Source organism: Moschus berezovskii, chromosome 14 (genome assembly GCF_049115385.1).
Source record: "Moschus berezovskii isolate FMDL1 chromosome 14, NW_MosBer_1.0, whole genome shotgun sequence".
NCBI classification, from domain to species: domain Eukaryota; kingdom Metazoa; phylum Chordata; class Mammalia; order Artiodactyla; family Moschidae; genus Moschus; species Moschus berezovskii.
The window spans coordinates 67,674,576-67,690,562 of NC_142473.1; the positions used below are offsets into that span (position 1 = coordinate 67,674,576).

Genomic DNA, 15,987 nt, shown 5'->3' on the forward strand with positions numbered 1-15,987 from the left:
ATTTCTTTTCCATCTAAAGAATATTTCTGAATATCACCATCAACTTCATTTCCCTACATTTTACTTTCTCATCAACAAGGTTCAGTTCAGTTCAGTTCAGTTCAGTCGCTCAGTTGTGTCCAACTCTTTGCAACCCCATGAATCACAGCACGCCAGGCCTCCCTGTCCATCACCAACTCCCGGAGTTCACTCAAACTCATGTCCATCGAGTTGGTGATGCCATCCAGCCATCTCTGTCGTCCCCGTCTCCTCCTACCCCCAATCCCCTCCAGCATCAGACTCTTTTCCAGTGACTCAACAAGGTTGACTTTAAATAATTTAAATTTTATTATATAACCATAATTAAGTCTTCCATGCTTTGCTTATAGATTAATTCTAAAAAACTGAGAAGTCAACAGTGTTTATGTCATTAAAAACAATACAGATTTTTTTAATGCAAAACCTAACAGGATGTTAATATTACATTTTTTCTGGGACCAATATGCTATATATATATATATGAAGGATGATTTTACTAGGGTCAGGACCTAAATATCTTCTCTTTTGTTTTAACCCATCAATTGCTCAAAACCACTCTGAACTGTAATTTGCTTTATATCCTAGTTATACAGTAATCTGTTTTCTCTGGAGTTTCTAATCACTTATTGCTTTGTTGTTGCATTGCTGTTGTTGCTGAAACAAAACATAAGAACTTTTTACTATGTCAGTATCTTCCAGCCTCTTATTCATCCAATCTGACCAACAGAATCCATGCCCTTCTTTTTACTGAAAACATTCTTCTTGGAACTCATTGACATTTTGTTTTACTTAATTTTTATTTACTTTGTTACATCAAAGTAACTTAGGAAATTCAAAATAAAAATGCTTAATCTCTCAAATGAGAAGAATCTAAACAGTGTTAAGACAACTTAATAACCTGAAAAAATATAGACTTAGATCCATATCTCATACTGTGTTACAAAAGATAACTTTCAAATTGATCAAAGATATAATGTAAAATTTGAGTACATAGATGTAATAAAAGAAAACATGGGAAAATCCTTTTTATAACTTTGTAGTTGTGAATGCCTTTCTAACCATGACAAACTTCAAAAGCCATGAAAGGAAAATAATTTATAGCAAATGGTAAAAGTCAAACAAAATCAAAATACAAATGACAAACTGAAAAAAACATCTGAAGCCCAGAACACAAACAAAAAGGGCTTATTTCTGAGAAATACAAAGAATTCACAGGAGTAATATCAGAAAGATGGCAGATCAGGAGGACCCAGTTCTATTCCTCCAATTCCACCTCTTCCACAAGTACCTATGAATGAAAACAGTTCTGGAAGACCTCTGGAGTACAATTAAGAAGCTGCAGGAACCTAGTAGAACACCAAAAAACAAGGATGTCTGAACAGAAAAGTATAGGCAGCAATTCACCTGTGTCATTCCATCCTCTAGGCTCACACAGCTTGGTGCCAAAAGAAATGCCCTCAACTACAACTCTCCCCAAATGGGAGAAAAGGAAAGCAGGAAGACACCAGCAGCCTTCACCACCAAAGACCTCAATAGCCCTTATCACTACCATGGACATGAGTTCTTTTGTTGGTATTTGTGCATTGAACGAGCAGTGTTTTTGGACTATCTCTGCTTAGTATAAATCTCGTTCAATGCACAAATACCAACAAAAGGCTACTGGAACACAAAAATCAAGGAACCATGAAATTACCAAAGGAACTTTGCAAATTTCTAGTTACTGACCCCAAAGAATTAGAGATCTATGAACTACTTGACAAAGAACTCAAAATAATTGTTTTAAAGAAGCTCAGCAAATTTTAAGACAACACAGACAGAAAATTCAACAAAATTAGGAAAAAAATTACATGAATAAAATGAGTTCAATAGAGATAAAAGTCACAAGGAAAAGAACCAAAAAAAAAAAAAAAAAAAAACCTCTGGAGCTGAAGAACACAATGAATGAAATGAAAAATGTAAGAGTTCCAACCAGCACACTCAATGAAACAGGAGGAAAAAAACCCAGTGAACTCAAAGACAGGTCATTTTAAATTGACTAGTGAAAAGAAAAATGAATGAGAATAAAGAAAGCATATAAGATTTATGAACACTCATCAAAAGATAAGACTTTTTAAAATCACTACAAAAACTTCAAATAACAAAAGAGATGAAGAGATGTATAAAACAACTAAAACAGAAACAGTCAACAGAATGACAACAGTAATTCCACATCAATTAATAATTATATTAAATGTATATAAACTCTCCAACAAAAAGGCATAGAGAGGCTAATGAATTTTTTAAAAAATCCAATGACATCTATAAGAGACTCAATGTAGATTTAAGAACACAAATAAACTAAAAGTAAAAAGATGAAAAAGATATACCAAAGAGTAACCAAAAGAAAGCAGGGTGGCTAAACTTATATCAGATAAAATTGCCTGAAGTCACTCAGTTGTGTCTGACTTTTTGTGACTCCATGGACTATAGTCTGCCAGGCTCCTCCATCTATGGAATTTTCTAGGCAAGGATACTGGAGTGGTTTGCCATTTCCTTTTCCAGAGGATCTTCCTGACCCAGGGATTGAACCCAGGTCTCCTGTACTGTTCCTGCTGCTGCTGCTAAGTCACTTCAGTCGTGTCCAACTCTGTGCAACCCCATAGACAACAGCCCACCAGGCTCCCCCATCCCTGGGATTCTCCAGGCAAGAACACTGGAGTGGGTTGCCATTTCCTTCTCCAATGCATGAAAGTGAAAAGTGAAAGTGAAGTCGCTCAGTCGTGTCGACTCTTAACGACCCCATGGACTGTAGCCTACCAGGCTCCTCCGTCCATGGGACCCTCCAGGCAAGAGTACTGGAGTGGGTTGCCACTGCCTTCTCCTGAACCACAGGCAGACTCTTTACCATCTGAGCCACCAGGGAAGCCCCATCAGATCAAATAAACTAAGTCAAAACTGTCTCTAAAGACAAAGAAGGTCATTATATATAGTAATCAAGAGTCAATTTGGAAGATGCAATAAATATATATGTATCCAACATCAGAACACTTAAATATGCAAAGCAAATATCAATAGACTTGAAGAGAGAAGTCAACAAAAACACAATAATGGTGGAGACTCCAATACCTGACTTTCCATAACGGATAGAAGAAAGAAAATCAATAAAGAAAACAGTTGACTTGAACATCACTATAGATCAAATGGACCTAACAGACATATACAGAAGTTTCACTCAAAGGAAGAATACACATTCTTCTCAAGCACACATGGAACATTCTCCAAGATATGTCATATGTCTATCTTATGGTCTATCCCAGAAAAATCAACTTTTATGTGATAGGCCACAAAAAAGTCTTACATTTAAGAAGATCAAAAGCATTCCAAGTATTTTTTCTGGTCACAATGTAATAAAATTAGAAATTATTAACAGTAAGAAAATAGAAAATTCACAAATACTTGGAAAATAACAAATTCTTGAACATTCATTATGTTATTTTTTAAAAAAGGATAATTTAAAAAATATCTCAAGACAAAATGAAAACAATAATGCAACACATTAAAACTTATGGAATGCACCAAAAACAATATAATAGAAGATTTCATAATGATAAATGCCTACATTAAAAAAAAAAACCTCACACAATCTAACTTTACATCTCAAAGAACTAGGAAAAAAAAGAACTAGGCCAAAATCAGCAGAAGGAAGAAAATAGTAGAATTTAAACAGAAATCAAATAGCAAATAGAAAAACAATGGAAAAAATCAACAAAACTAAGACTTAGTTTTCTGGGAAGAATAAGTGAAACTGACAAACCGTTAGCTAGACTAAGAAAAAGACAGAAGACTCAAGTAAACAAAATTAGAAATGAAAAGGAGACATTACAGTAGACACCTCAGAAATAAAAAGTATCATAAGAAACTATGAAAAACAACTATATGCCAATAAATTCTCCCATTAGAAGAAGTGGATAAATTCCTAGAAAAACACAACCTAACAAAACTGAATTTGAATGAACTAAAAAGTCTGAACACACCGAAGGCAAATAAGGACACTGAATCAGTAATTTAAAACCTTTTCCAGTGGTCATGTATGGATGTGAGAGTTGGACTGTGAAGAAAGCTGATCCCGAAGAATTGATGCTTTTGAACTGTGGTGCTGGAGAAGACTCTTGAGAGTCCCTTGGACTGCAAGGAGATCCAACCAGTCCATCCTAAAGGAGATCAGTCCTGAATACTCATTGGAAGGACTGATGCTGAAGCTGAAACTCCAATACTTTGGCCACCTCATGCGACGAGTTGACTCACTGGAAAAGACTCTGATGCTGGGAGGGATTGGGGATGGGGGGAGACGGGGACGACAGAATGAGATGGCTGGACGGCATCACCGACTCGATGGACATGAGTTTGAGTGAACTCCGGGAGTTGGTGATGGACAGGGAGGCCTGGAGTGCTGTGATTCATGGGGTCGCAAAGAGTCGGACACGACTGAGCAACCGAACTGAACTGAACAAAGAAAACCCCAGGACTAGATGGCTTTGTGGAAGAATTCTACCAAACATTCCAAGAAGATTTAACAAGAATCCTTCTTATATTCTTCCAAAATATAGAGCAGGGAACACTTCCAAACTCATTTTATGAAGCCAGCATCATTCTGACAGCAAAACCAGACAAAGACACTATTAGAAAACCATAAGCCAGTAGCCCTGATGAACAAAGATGCAAAACTCTTTAATAAAATTCTAGAAAATCAAATTCAAGAGCATATTAAAAGGACCATACACCATTATCAAATGCACTTCAATTCCTGGGATAAAAGGATGGTCAACCGTATGCAAATCAACCAATATGATACACCACACTGACAAAATGAAAGGAAAAAACCACAAGTTCATCTCAATAGACACAGAAAAAGCATTTGACGAAATTCAACACCCATTCGAGTTGAAAAACGCTCAGCAAAATAGGTATGTAAGAAACCTGTGTATGTGCTCAGTTGCTAAGTCATGTCGGACTCTTTGCAACCCCATGGGCTGCAGCCTGCTAGGTTCCTCTGTCCATGGGATTTCCTAGGCAAGAATACTGGAGTGAGTTGCCATTTCCTTCTCCAGGGGATATTCCTGACCCAGGGACTGAACGCATGTCTCCTGCATTGGCAGGTGTATTCTTTACCACCAGACCACCAGGGAAGGCCATAAAAGAAACTTACCTCAGCACAATAAAGGTCATATATAAAAAACCCACAGTGGTCATCATAATCAATCCTGTATAAGGCATGAGTGCCTATTCTCACCACTTCTATTCAACAGAGTACTAGACGTCCTAGCCAGAGCAATTAAAAAAGAAAAGAAAAAAAAATGAAAGGCATCCAAAACACAAAGGAAGAAGATTATCAGTATTTGAGGTTAATATAATAATACATATAGAAAACCTTAAAAGCTCAATAAAACCTTTTAGAACTAATAATGAATTCAGTAAAACTGAGGATACAAAATAAACATACAAAAATCAGCCACATTTCTATAAGCAAAAAACAAACTATTTGAAAAGAAAATTAAGAAAATCACAATAGCAACAAAATGAATAAAATATTTAGGAACAGATTTAAGCAAAGTGGCAAAGCTTGTACACTGAATACTATAAAACACTGATAAAAAGAAATTTAAAAGACATATATAAATTTGATGGTTTAATGGCATCATCAACTCAATGATCATGAGTTTGAGCAAACTCCAGGAGACAGTGAAAGACAGGGAAGCCTGGTATGCTGCAGTCCATGGGGTCACAAAGAGTTGGACATGACAGCAAATGAACAACAACAAATATAAATGCAATGAAATCTTGTGTTCATGGATGGAAAAATTAATATTGCTTAAATGTCTACATTATCCAAAGTGGTCTACAGATTCAGTGTAATCCTCATCTAAACCACATTGCCAAACTCCACAGAAATAGAAAAAAAATCCTAAAATTTATGTCAGTTCAGTTCAGTTCATTTCAGTCGCTCAGTCGTGTCTGACTCTTTGCGATCCCATGAATCACAGTACGCCAGGCCTCCCATCCATCACCAACTCCCGGAGTTCACTCAAACTCATGTCCATCGAGTCGGTGATGCCATCCAGCCATCTCATTCTCTGTCGTCCCCGTCTCCTCCCACCCCCAATCACTCCCAGCATCAGAGTCTTTTCCAAAGAGTCAACTCGTCGCATGAGGTGGCCAAAGTATTGGAGTTTCAGCTTTAGCATCAGTCCTTCCAATGAATACCCAGGATTGATCTCCTTTAGAATGGACTGGTTGGATCTCCTTGCAGTCAGGGACTCTCAAGAGTCTTCTCCAGCACCACAGTTCAAAAGCATCAATTCTTATCTCTTCAAGAAAATTAGAGATATCAAGGGAACATTTCATGCAAAGATGGGCTCAATAAAGGACAGAAATGGTATGGACCTAACAGAAGCAGAAGATATTAAGAAGATGTGGCAAGAATACACAGAAGAACTGTACAAAAAAGATCTTCACGACCAAGATAATCACGATGGCGTGATCACTCACCTGGAGCCAGACATCTGGGAATGTGAAGTCAAGTGGGCCTTAGAGAGCATCACTACGAACAAAGCTAGTGGAGGTGATGGAATTCCAATTGAGCTATTTCAAATCCTGAAAGATGATGCTGTGAAAGTGCTGCACTCAATATGCCAGCACATTTGGAAAACTCAGCAATGGCCACAGGACTGGAAAAGGTCAATCTTCATTCCGATCCCTAAGAAAGGCAATGCCAAAGAATGCTCAAATACTGCATAATTGCACTCATCTCACACACTAGTAAAGTCATGCTCAAAATTCTCCAAGCCAGGCTTCAGCAATATGTGAACTGTGAACTCCCAGATGTTCAAGCAGGTTTTAGAAAAGGCAGAGGCACCAGAGATCAAATTGCCAACATCCGCTGGATCATGGAGAAAGCAAGAAAGTTCCAGAAAAACATCTATTTCTGCTTCATTGACTATGCCAAAGCCTTTGACTGTGTGGATCACAATAAACTGTGGAACATTCTGAAAGACATGGGAATACCAGACCACCTGACCTGCCTCTTGAGAAACCTATATGCAGGTCAGGAAGCAACAGTCAGAACTGGACATGGAACAACAGACTGGTTCCAAATAGGAAAAGGAGTGCGTCAAGGTTGTATATTGTCACCGTGCTTATTTAACTTATATGCAGAGTACATCATGAGGAATGCTGGGCTGGAAGAAGCACAAGCTGGAATCAAGATTGCTGGGAGAAATATCAATAACCTCAGATATGCAGATGACACCACCCTAATGGCAGAAAGTGAAGAGGAACTCAAAAGCCTCTTGATGAAAGTGAAAGAGGAGAGTAAAAAGGTTGGCTTGAAGCGCAACATTCAGAAAACAAAGATCATGGCATCTGTTCCCATCACTTAATGGGAAATAGATGGGGAAACAGTGGAAACAGTGTCAGACTTTATTTTTTTCGGCTCCAAAATCACTGCAGATGCTGAAATTAAAAATTTATGTAGAACCATCAAAGACCCTAAATGGCCAAAGCAATCTTAAGCAAGATAATTAAAATTGAAGACATCATACTTCCTGATCCCAAAATATATTTCAAAGCTATAGTAATCAAAGCTGCATGGTACTGACAAGAAACAAAACAAAAACCAACAAGAGACATATCAACCAATGAAACAGACTAGAAAGCCCAGAAATAAATCCACATGTCTGTAGCCAAATGATCTTTGACAAGAACACCAAAAACACATAATGGAGAAATGACAGTCTTCAATAAATGGTGTTGGAAAAACTGGATATCCACATACAGAACAAGGAAATTGGACCCATATCTCAAACAATGCACAATATTTCATACCATAAACAAAAATCAACACAAAATAGATTAAAGACTTAAATACTGAAGCCATAAGACTACTAAAAGGAAATACAGGAAATGAGCTTCTCTTAGTCTAAGCAATGGTTTTTTAAGATATGACACCAAAAGACCAGACAACAAAAATAGAAAAGCAAGACTGCATGAAACTAAAAAGCTTCTGCACAGCAAAGGAAATAATCAACAGAGTGAAAAGGCAACCTACACAATGGGAGAAACATTTGCAAACCATGTATCTGGTTAGGGATTAATATCCAAAATATAAGTGCTGCCCAGGTGACACAGTGGTAAAGAATCCACCTGCCAAGCAGGAGACACAAGATATGTGGGTTCAATCCCTGGGTCAGGAAGATCCCCTGGAGTAGGAAATGGCAACCTACTCCAGTAATCTTGCCTGAAAAATCCCATGGACAGAGGAGCCTGCCAGGCTAGTCCATAGGACCACAAAAGAGTCAGACACGACTGAGTGATTAAGCATGCACACACACACAGACACACACACACACATCTAAAACATAGAAGGAACTCATACATATGTACTCAATATCAGAAACCCCCAAATAACCCAATTAAAAAATGAGTTGCTATAGACATTTTCTCAAAGGAAGACATACAAATGACCAACAGGAATATGAAAACATGCTCATCATCACAATAATCAGGGAAATGCAAATCAAATTCATAATGAGGTTATTAACTCACACCTAACAGAATGGCTATGATCAAAAAGACAAGAGATAAGAAGTGTTGGTGAAGGTAAGGAGAAAAGGAATGTCTGTCCTTATTGTAATCAGACTAAAGGAAGAAAGCTTGTCAACTGCTTAAACAAATGCATAGTACGGTATGAATTATCTGATTAAGGTAGTAACCATCAGAATCCTTCCTTGTGAAACTATACTTTGCTCTTTATAATTATCTGTAAGTGGTACTCTGAAATCATATCTTTTCCCAAAAAAATCTCTACTTAACATTTTATTTAGTTTACAATGTAAACTCCACAAGGGCAGAGGATAAAAGTCCCTTTTATTCACTGCTGTATCCCCAGTGCTTAGAGAAGCATTTAGCACATAGCAGACCTCAGACACAACTGAGCGACTTCACTTTCACTTTTCACTTTCATGCATTGGAGAAGGAAATGGCAACCCACTCCAGTGTTCTTGCCTGGAGAATCTCAGGGACGGGGGAGCCTGGTGGGCTGCCATCTATGGGGGTCGCACAGAGTTGGACACGACTGAAGCAATTCAGCAGCAGCAGCAGCAGACATTAAACATGTATTGAATTAACCATCATTTGTTGTATACCTCTGTATTCTCTATGAGACTGAACAACTTAAAGGCAAGGGCTATTTCTTTACCTTTATATTTGCACAAAATAAGCATAGTTTTGTACTTAGCAAATAATAATAACTAAATGAAGGCTACTTATGTTAATTTTTAAGGACCACAGATAAATCAGTTATACGATTGGGGGCAGGAGGAGAAGGGGACAACAGAGAATGAGACGGCTGGATGGGCGTCTCGGATGGATATCCACCAACTCGATGGACATGAGTTTGAGTGAAATCCGGGAGTTGGTGATGGACAGGGAGGCCTGGAGTGTTGTGATTCATGGGGTCGCAGGGAGTTGGACACGACTGAGCGACTGAACTGAACGTGTTTTTTGTCTATAAAGTGTTAAAAATAACATATCTAATTATAGTACTGTTCAGTTCAGTTCAGTCGCTCAGTTGTGTTTTTAATATTTCCTTTTAAAACAAAAGGTAGGGGGGTTCAGGAGAGGGAACTTATGTAAACCTGGGGCGAATTCATGTCAATGTATGGCAAAACCAACCAATATAATATTGTAAAATAATTTGCCTCCAATAAAAAATAAATTAAAAAAATGATTAAAAAAAAAAAGGTAAAGCAAAAATCCTACTAATTTGAAATCAAAGGCTCTCAGAAAAAAAGCACTAAGTTATATATGACATGATTTTTGTCAGCTTCACTTTGCTAGATTTCATGTTTAATGGTGTTTTACTGATACAATGCTAAAATGCCAAATTACTTATCAAGCAATACTAAATTACTTTACCTGTAATGTCTTTAATGTTTCCTTCAATCCTTCTATTTCTTTTTCCTTTATTTCTGTAGCAAGTTGAAATTTTCCCTTTAAGCAAAAAACTATATTTCACTAATTTCCAATGTAAGTGACATTATTAACAGAGAAAACAAGAGTTCAAGAACCAAAATCTCTACCTGAATCTAAATACTTCACAGACTTTAAACCTGTAACTGTACTATAACCTCTATTTCTAGTGATTACAAAATATCACAAAATTACAATAAGGTCTATACAAGATTACAAATATCATGAAATGGAAAAACCTCATCATAACAATAAATCATTTTATCAGGAGAGCATTCCTGAGAACTTATGGACACTATATAATTATTTAATTCATATAGCTAGAATAAATATATTCTAATTAATAAGACACAATTACATTTGTTTTATAAATATAGGGATATTATAAAAATTTTTAAGAAAGGTCTTTTGCTAAAAATAGCTATAAATTTTAATATTATAAATGGTATATCTTTTGATATAATAAAAACATGTATTAGTTATTTTACTGTGTTTTAAAGAATGTAATTTCATTGAAAAGGCTTTAAAAACATATTTTACTTAATAGAAACACTGCAGTATAGTGGAAAGAGCATTAATTTAAAGGCTGAAGAAATTTAGGTTCTAGTTTCAACTTTACCACTTCAAAATAGGAGCTTCAGCAAATCATTTAAATCTTACTAGGCTTCAATACTCTTAACCGTAAAATGATAACAGCTGAAGTAACAGGATTCCCTTAAATCAGCTGAATAACAGGATTCCCTTAAATCCTTCCTGTTTCTAAAATTTTAGGAAATTAATAGTCTCCATTGTTTATTACCAATACTCCTTTCCATTATAGTGAACAATTGATCATTAAAAGCATTTAACTATGTTTCAAATTATTAAAAAATTAATAAATACCTTTTCTTCTTCCAAGGCACATATCTTCATTTGCAACTGATAAGAATTTTAAAAATCAAAATACAGGTAAATGAAATGTTACCAGTAATTTACATTGGTCAATGAGACTATGTGTGTGCTAAGTTGCTTCAGTGGTATCCAACTCTTTGCGATCCTATGGTCTGCAGCTTGCCAGGCTCCTCTGTCCATGGGATTATCCAGGCAAGAATACTGGAGTGGGTTGCCATGCCCTCCTCCAGGGGATCTTCCTGACCCAAGAATTGGACCCGTGTCTCATGTCTCCTGCATCAGGAGGTAGGTGCTTCACCACTAGAGCCACCTGGGAAACCCAATGAGACTACAAAAATGTCTATATTGTTTGAACTTAGTACAACATGATTATGTTTTTACACTGAGAAAACAAATAACAGAAATATAAAATGGGGGAAAAAGCCAGTCACCAAAGTAAATGATTTAATCTTATGATCAGTGTATCAATCATCCCTGAACGTATTTTCCTCCAGTTTCTTAAATGTTTCAGTATGTTGCATCTATACTCATAAACAATAACATATAACAGTTTCTAAAAGCACACTTTTATGAAATTGATATAGCTTATATTTGCACTGACCGTATTTTCTGAAATTTTTAAAAAATGCATGTGTCAGTCTAATAAAATAAATAATGACATTTTAAAACAGGAAAACTAAAGTGAACTTTCCAACGAAAACTAATTAAATATTCCAAGCAACACAAGGATACTAGGCAAAGTTGTTAAGAAATAAAATCTTTGGCCATTTCTCCATCTAATTTTCCATATTCCTCTTACATTCAAGAATCCCTTCTTTAAAAAAGAAAAAGAAGAAGAAGAAACAAATATTTTTTAAAGGAAAAAAAAAAAATAAAGAATGCAATAGCACTTTCTCCTCTAACCTTCAGATACTTGGATTTCTTTCTTGCCCAGAGTCCCTTGTGGTAACAGAGACTTAGATTTGCCCTCCCTTAAGGAATACTATGCTGTATAGTTGGTTTCTGCTTCCTTACCCTTCAATTAAAACTCCTATAACTTAAGTAAAGCCAATTTCAGTCTACAAGGAAGAAGTTTACCATCTGCTCAAACAAACCACGCTACAGTGTGAATTATCCATAACCTTAACCCACTAGTAATTTAGGTTATATAGGTTTATTTCTTTTTATGCATTTCTTCCTAAGCACATACACTTGTATGGAGATAAAAACAAAAAGAGGGAAGGAAAAATGGTGATGTTGGCATGGCTACAGGAAATGCACTTTAAGAGTATATTTTTCTTAGGCACATTTCTTATATTTTCTAACTAGGGACTAAAGAGAAATTTGAGGTAGTAAAGAAGAGCTATAGAATTTAGAATTCAAAATCATGGAAGGAGTTGTTTTTCATTTCTTTAAGATATTTTCCTTTATTTTTTCTATTTTTCTACTGATTTTTCTTTTATTTGCTGATACTTGAAGCTTACAGAGGTGAATGATAATCATATCTCCTCATCCTTTATATCTCCCTACTGGCATCTCAGCTTTTCACCATTGTTATAATTCTTGCTTGGGTAAAGGAATAATATGACAACGTAAGCTCCTGGATATGCTAATTAAAGAAAGAGGAGCGAAGAGAGAGAAAGAGCAAGAATACATGTTCACTTACATAGTTTATTTAGGACAAATGAAAACACCTCTCCAAGAAAATAGTTCTCTCCTTAATTAAGTCATTCTACTACATTACAGTATTATCAGTTATGATTCAAAATAACCTTGTTCATTTCCTGCTTCCAATAACACACTTTCTGTCTTCAGTGAGTATGAAGAACAACATGTCATAATATTAATGAGAAGTGGGAAAAGTGCAATATTTAAAACTGTAGTGTTTTTCTATCCTTAAGAAATTACCTGCTTTTTAAAAACTGCCATGGCTTCTTTGTGTTGCTTTGTTAATGTTTCCTTTTGATTCTGAAGAGTTTCCTATTTAAAAATTATGAGAAGTTAAAACATAAATTACAGCAACTCAGTTTTAAATTTTTATTGGATTCACAAATTAAACATCTTCATTGTACATATTATTTTAGGCTCTTAAGATGCAACTTATGACAATTTTATGATTTAACTGTCATGAACTCAGCATACAATAATTTTGCTTCCAGTTGCTTCTTCATGATAAAACATTTGCTTTTTAAAATTTTAAGCTCTGAATATGGCTCACTCTAAAGTTTTCTTCAAGAAAATATCATCAAAATTATTAAAATTAACAGTCCAATACACAAGTAGACTAGTTTTAAGAGTTTCAAAAAAAACCAATTTTATTACCTAAGCACAAGTGTTTACATGGCAACATAGGATTCTTTAAACTCACTAAAATAATTTTTTACAAAATCAGAAGTACCATAGGGCATTAAAAAAAAAATTCATATACACGATTCCATTTCTTTCCTCTCCACCTTTTTTTAGTTGAAGTTGTGTCTCGGCCTTTAGATTCAAGATGAATTTTTCTTCTACTTTTATCAAATAATTCTTATAATTAAAAAAATTAGGTCTAAAACTGACAACCACTTTCAAATGTTTCTTTTATTTTATTCCATACTCCTACATATACATTGATTTATCAATTAAAAAAAATTTTTTTTAATGATCTACTGATCTATTATGATAGTTGGGAATTTGGCTTTCTTGTACAACCATAATCCTACGTGTCCTCCCTCTATTCTTCCAACAGAGTTATATAAAAAATGTGACAAATATTAATAGTATTTATACTCTTATAACTATGCAATTTTTATTCAATGCTAAGCGACATGGTATATCATGATTACATTTCTATTCTCATACAACTTTTATTTTTTCTGAAGCTAGCAATTACTTTAAAATATTTTAATTCTCGTAACTCATTAAAAAAATAATATGCCATTTCCAAGGTCTGTATCAATTGGTTAAGCTGCAAAAAAGAATAGAAAAGGCAAAGTAAGAAGATCCCAAGAATGACTTTAAAAATCCCAAACTGCATAGGAAACCAGATATTAAAAGTTTTTTTGGCCAAACCATGTAGCTTGGAGGATCTTAGTTCCCTGACCAGGGATTCAACCTGGGCCCCAGCAGTGAAAGCACCAAGTCCTAACCACTGGACCACCAGGGAATTACCCAAAAATTAGGCATTTAGAAAACCTGTAGGTATTGGACAAAATTTTTCAGAGGCTACTGCCCAGTTCATTAGACTCTAATCTACTGCTGCAATAAGGAAAGAATGAATTTATAGGAAACATCAGGGACAAGTACTTTGAGTAGAAGATTATGAAGTAGGTGTGAATTCCGGCTCTCTCCCCACTTTTTGTGAATAGCTGTAAATCTAGAAATAGGAGATTTCCATGTGCATGCTCAGTTGCTAAGTCATGTGACCCCTTGGACTGTAGCCCAAAAAGCTCCTCTGTCTATGTGATTTCTCAAGCAAGAATACTGGAGTGGATTGCCATTTCCTTCTCCATGATCTTTTTGACCCAGGGATTGAACCTGCATCTACTGTTAGGCAGGCAAATTCTTTATCACTGAGCCACCTGAGAAGCCCAATCATACCATACTGGTGTTAAAACACTACTGTTCCCCATTCAAGAACCCAAAGGGTAAATATTTGTTCAAGACCTTAAGCCCATAAATAAAATAACCACTCCCCCAACTCATGATAGTACTGAGCCCAAATACTATTTTATCTTCAGGGCCTCCTGAATCTATATATTTTACTACTATATACTTGTGTGTTCTGCTTTCTATTGTGTACCTTTAGATCAAGACAGTTTCCCCTGTTTGTTTTGTCCTGGAAGAGTCAACAATTTACCTGAACAGTTATGCTTCAGAGGTTTACTGAGGAATTTAGGGACCTTAAATCTCCCTGTAACTCTAAGCTTATTCAATATGTAGGCAAGTTTTGCTACGATCTAAAGATAAAAAGAGCTCTAAGACTAACTCCATTTATCTATTTACTGTTTAAGCTCATAAAAGACATAAAAATTAAAAAAAAAAACTTTAGTATTTATTCCAATCCCAAAGAAAGGCAATGACAAAGAATGCTCAAACTACCACACAATTGCACTCATCTCACACGCTAGTAAAGTCATGCTCAAAATTCTCCAAGCCAGGCTTCAGCAATATGTGAACTGTGAACTCCCAGATGTTCAAGCAGGTTTTAGAAAAGGCAGAGGCACCAGAGATTAAATTGCCATCATCCGCTGGTTCATGGAGAAAGCAAGAGAGTTCCAGAAGAGCATCTATTTCTGCTTCATTGATTATGCCAAAGCCTTTGACTGTGTGGATCACAATCAACTGTGGAACATTCTGAAAGAGATGGGAATACCAGACCACCTGACCTGCCTCTTGAGAAACCTGTATGCAGGTCAGGAAGCAACAGTCAGAACTGGACATGGAACAACAGACTGGTTCCAAATAGGAAAAGGAGTACGTCAAGGCTGTATCTTGTCACCTTGCTTATTTAACTTATATGCAGAGTACGTCATGAGGAACGCTGGGCTGGAAGAAGCACAAGCTGGAATCAAGATTGCTGGGAGAAATATCAATAATCTCAGATATGCAGATGACACTACCCTTATGGCAGAAAGTGAAGAGGAACTCAAAAGCCTCTTGATGAAAGTGAAAGAGGAGAGTGAAAAGGTTGGCTTGAAGTTCAACATTCAGAAAACAAAGATCATGGCATCTGGTCCCATCACTTCATGGGAAATAGATGGAAAAACAGTGGAAACAGTGTCAGACTTTATTTTTTTGGGCTCCAAAATCACTGCAGATGCTGATTGCAGCCATGAAATTAAAAGACGCTTACTCCTTGGAAGGAAAGTTATGACCAACCTTGATAATATATTAAAAAGCAGAGACATTACTTTGCCAACAAAGGTCCATCTAGTCAAGGCTATGGTTTTTCCCGTGGTCTTGTATGGATGTGAGAGTTGGACTGTGAAGAAAGCTGATCACCGAAGAATTGATGCTTTTGAACTGTGGTGTTGGAGAAGACTCTTGAGAGTCCCTTGTACCACAAGGAGATCCAACCAGTCCATTCTAAGGGAGATCAATCCTGGGTGTTCA

General features: G+C 36.1%; 1 protein-coding gene across 2 annotated transcripts in view; it reads right to left on the reverse strand.

Annotated features, from left to right (window-relative positions):
• The window catches only part of CCDC73 (coiled-coil domain containing 73), a 125,237-nt gene that overhangs the window by 71,975 nt on the left and 37,275 nt on the right, over positions 1 to 15,987 (reverse strand). For both annotated transcript variants that reach the window (XM_088843224.1, XM_055423787.2), the window contains 3 exons: positions 12,802 to 12,873; positions 10,906 to 10,941; positions 9,970 to 10,044 (listed from right to left, as the gene is read on the reverse strand). In XM_088843224.1, the coding sequence (XP_088699350.1) occupies positions 9,970 to 10,044; positions 10,906 to 10,941; positions 12,802 to 12,873 (183 nt within the window). The remainder of the gene's footprint in view (positions 1 to 9,969; positions 10,045 to 10,905; positions 10,942 to 12,801; positions 12,874 to 15,987) is intronic.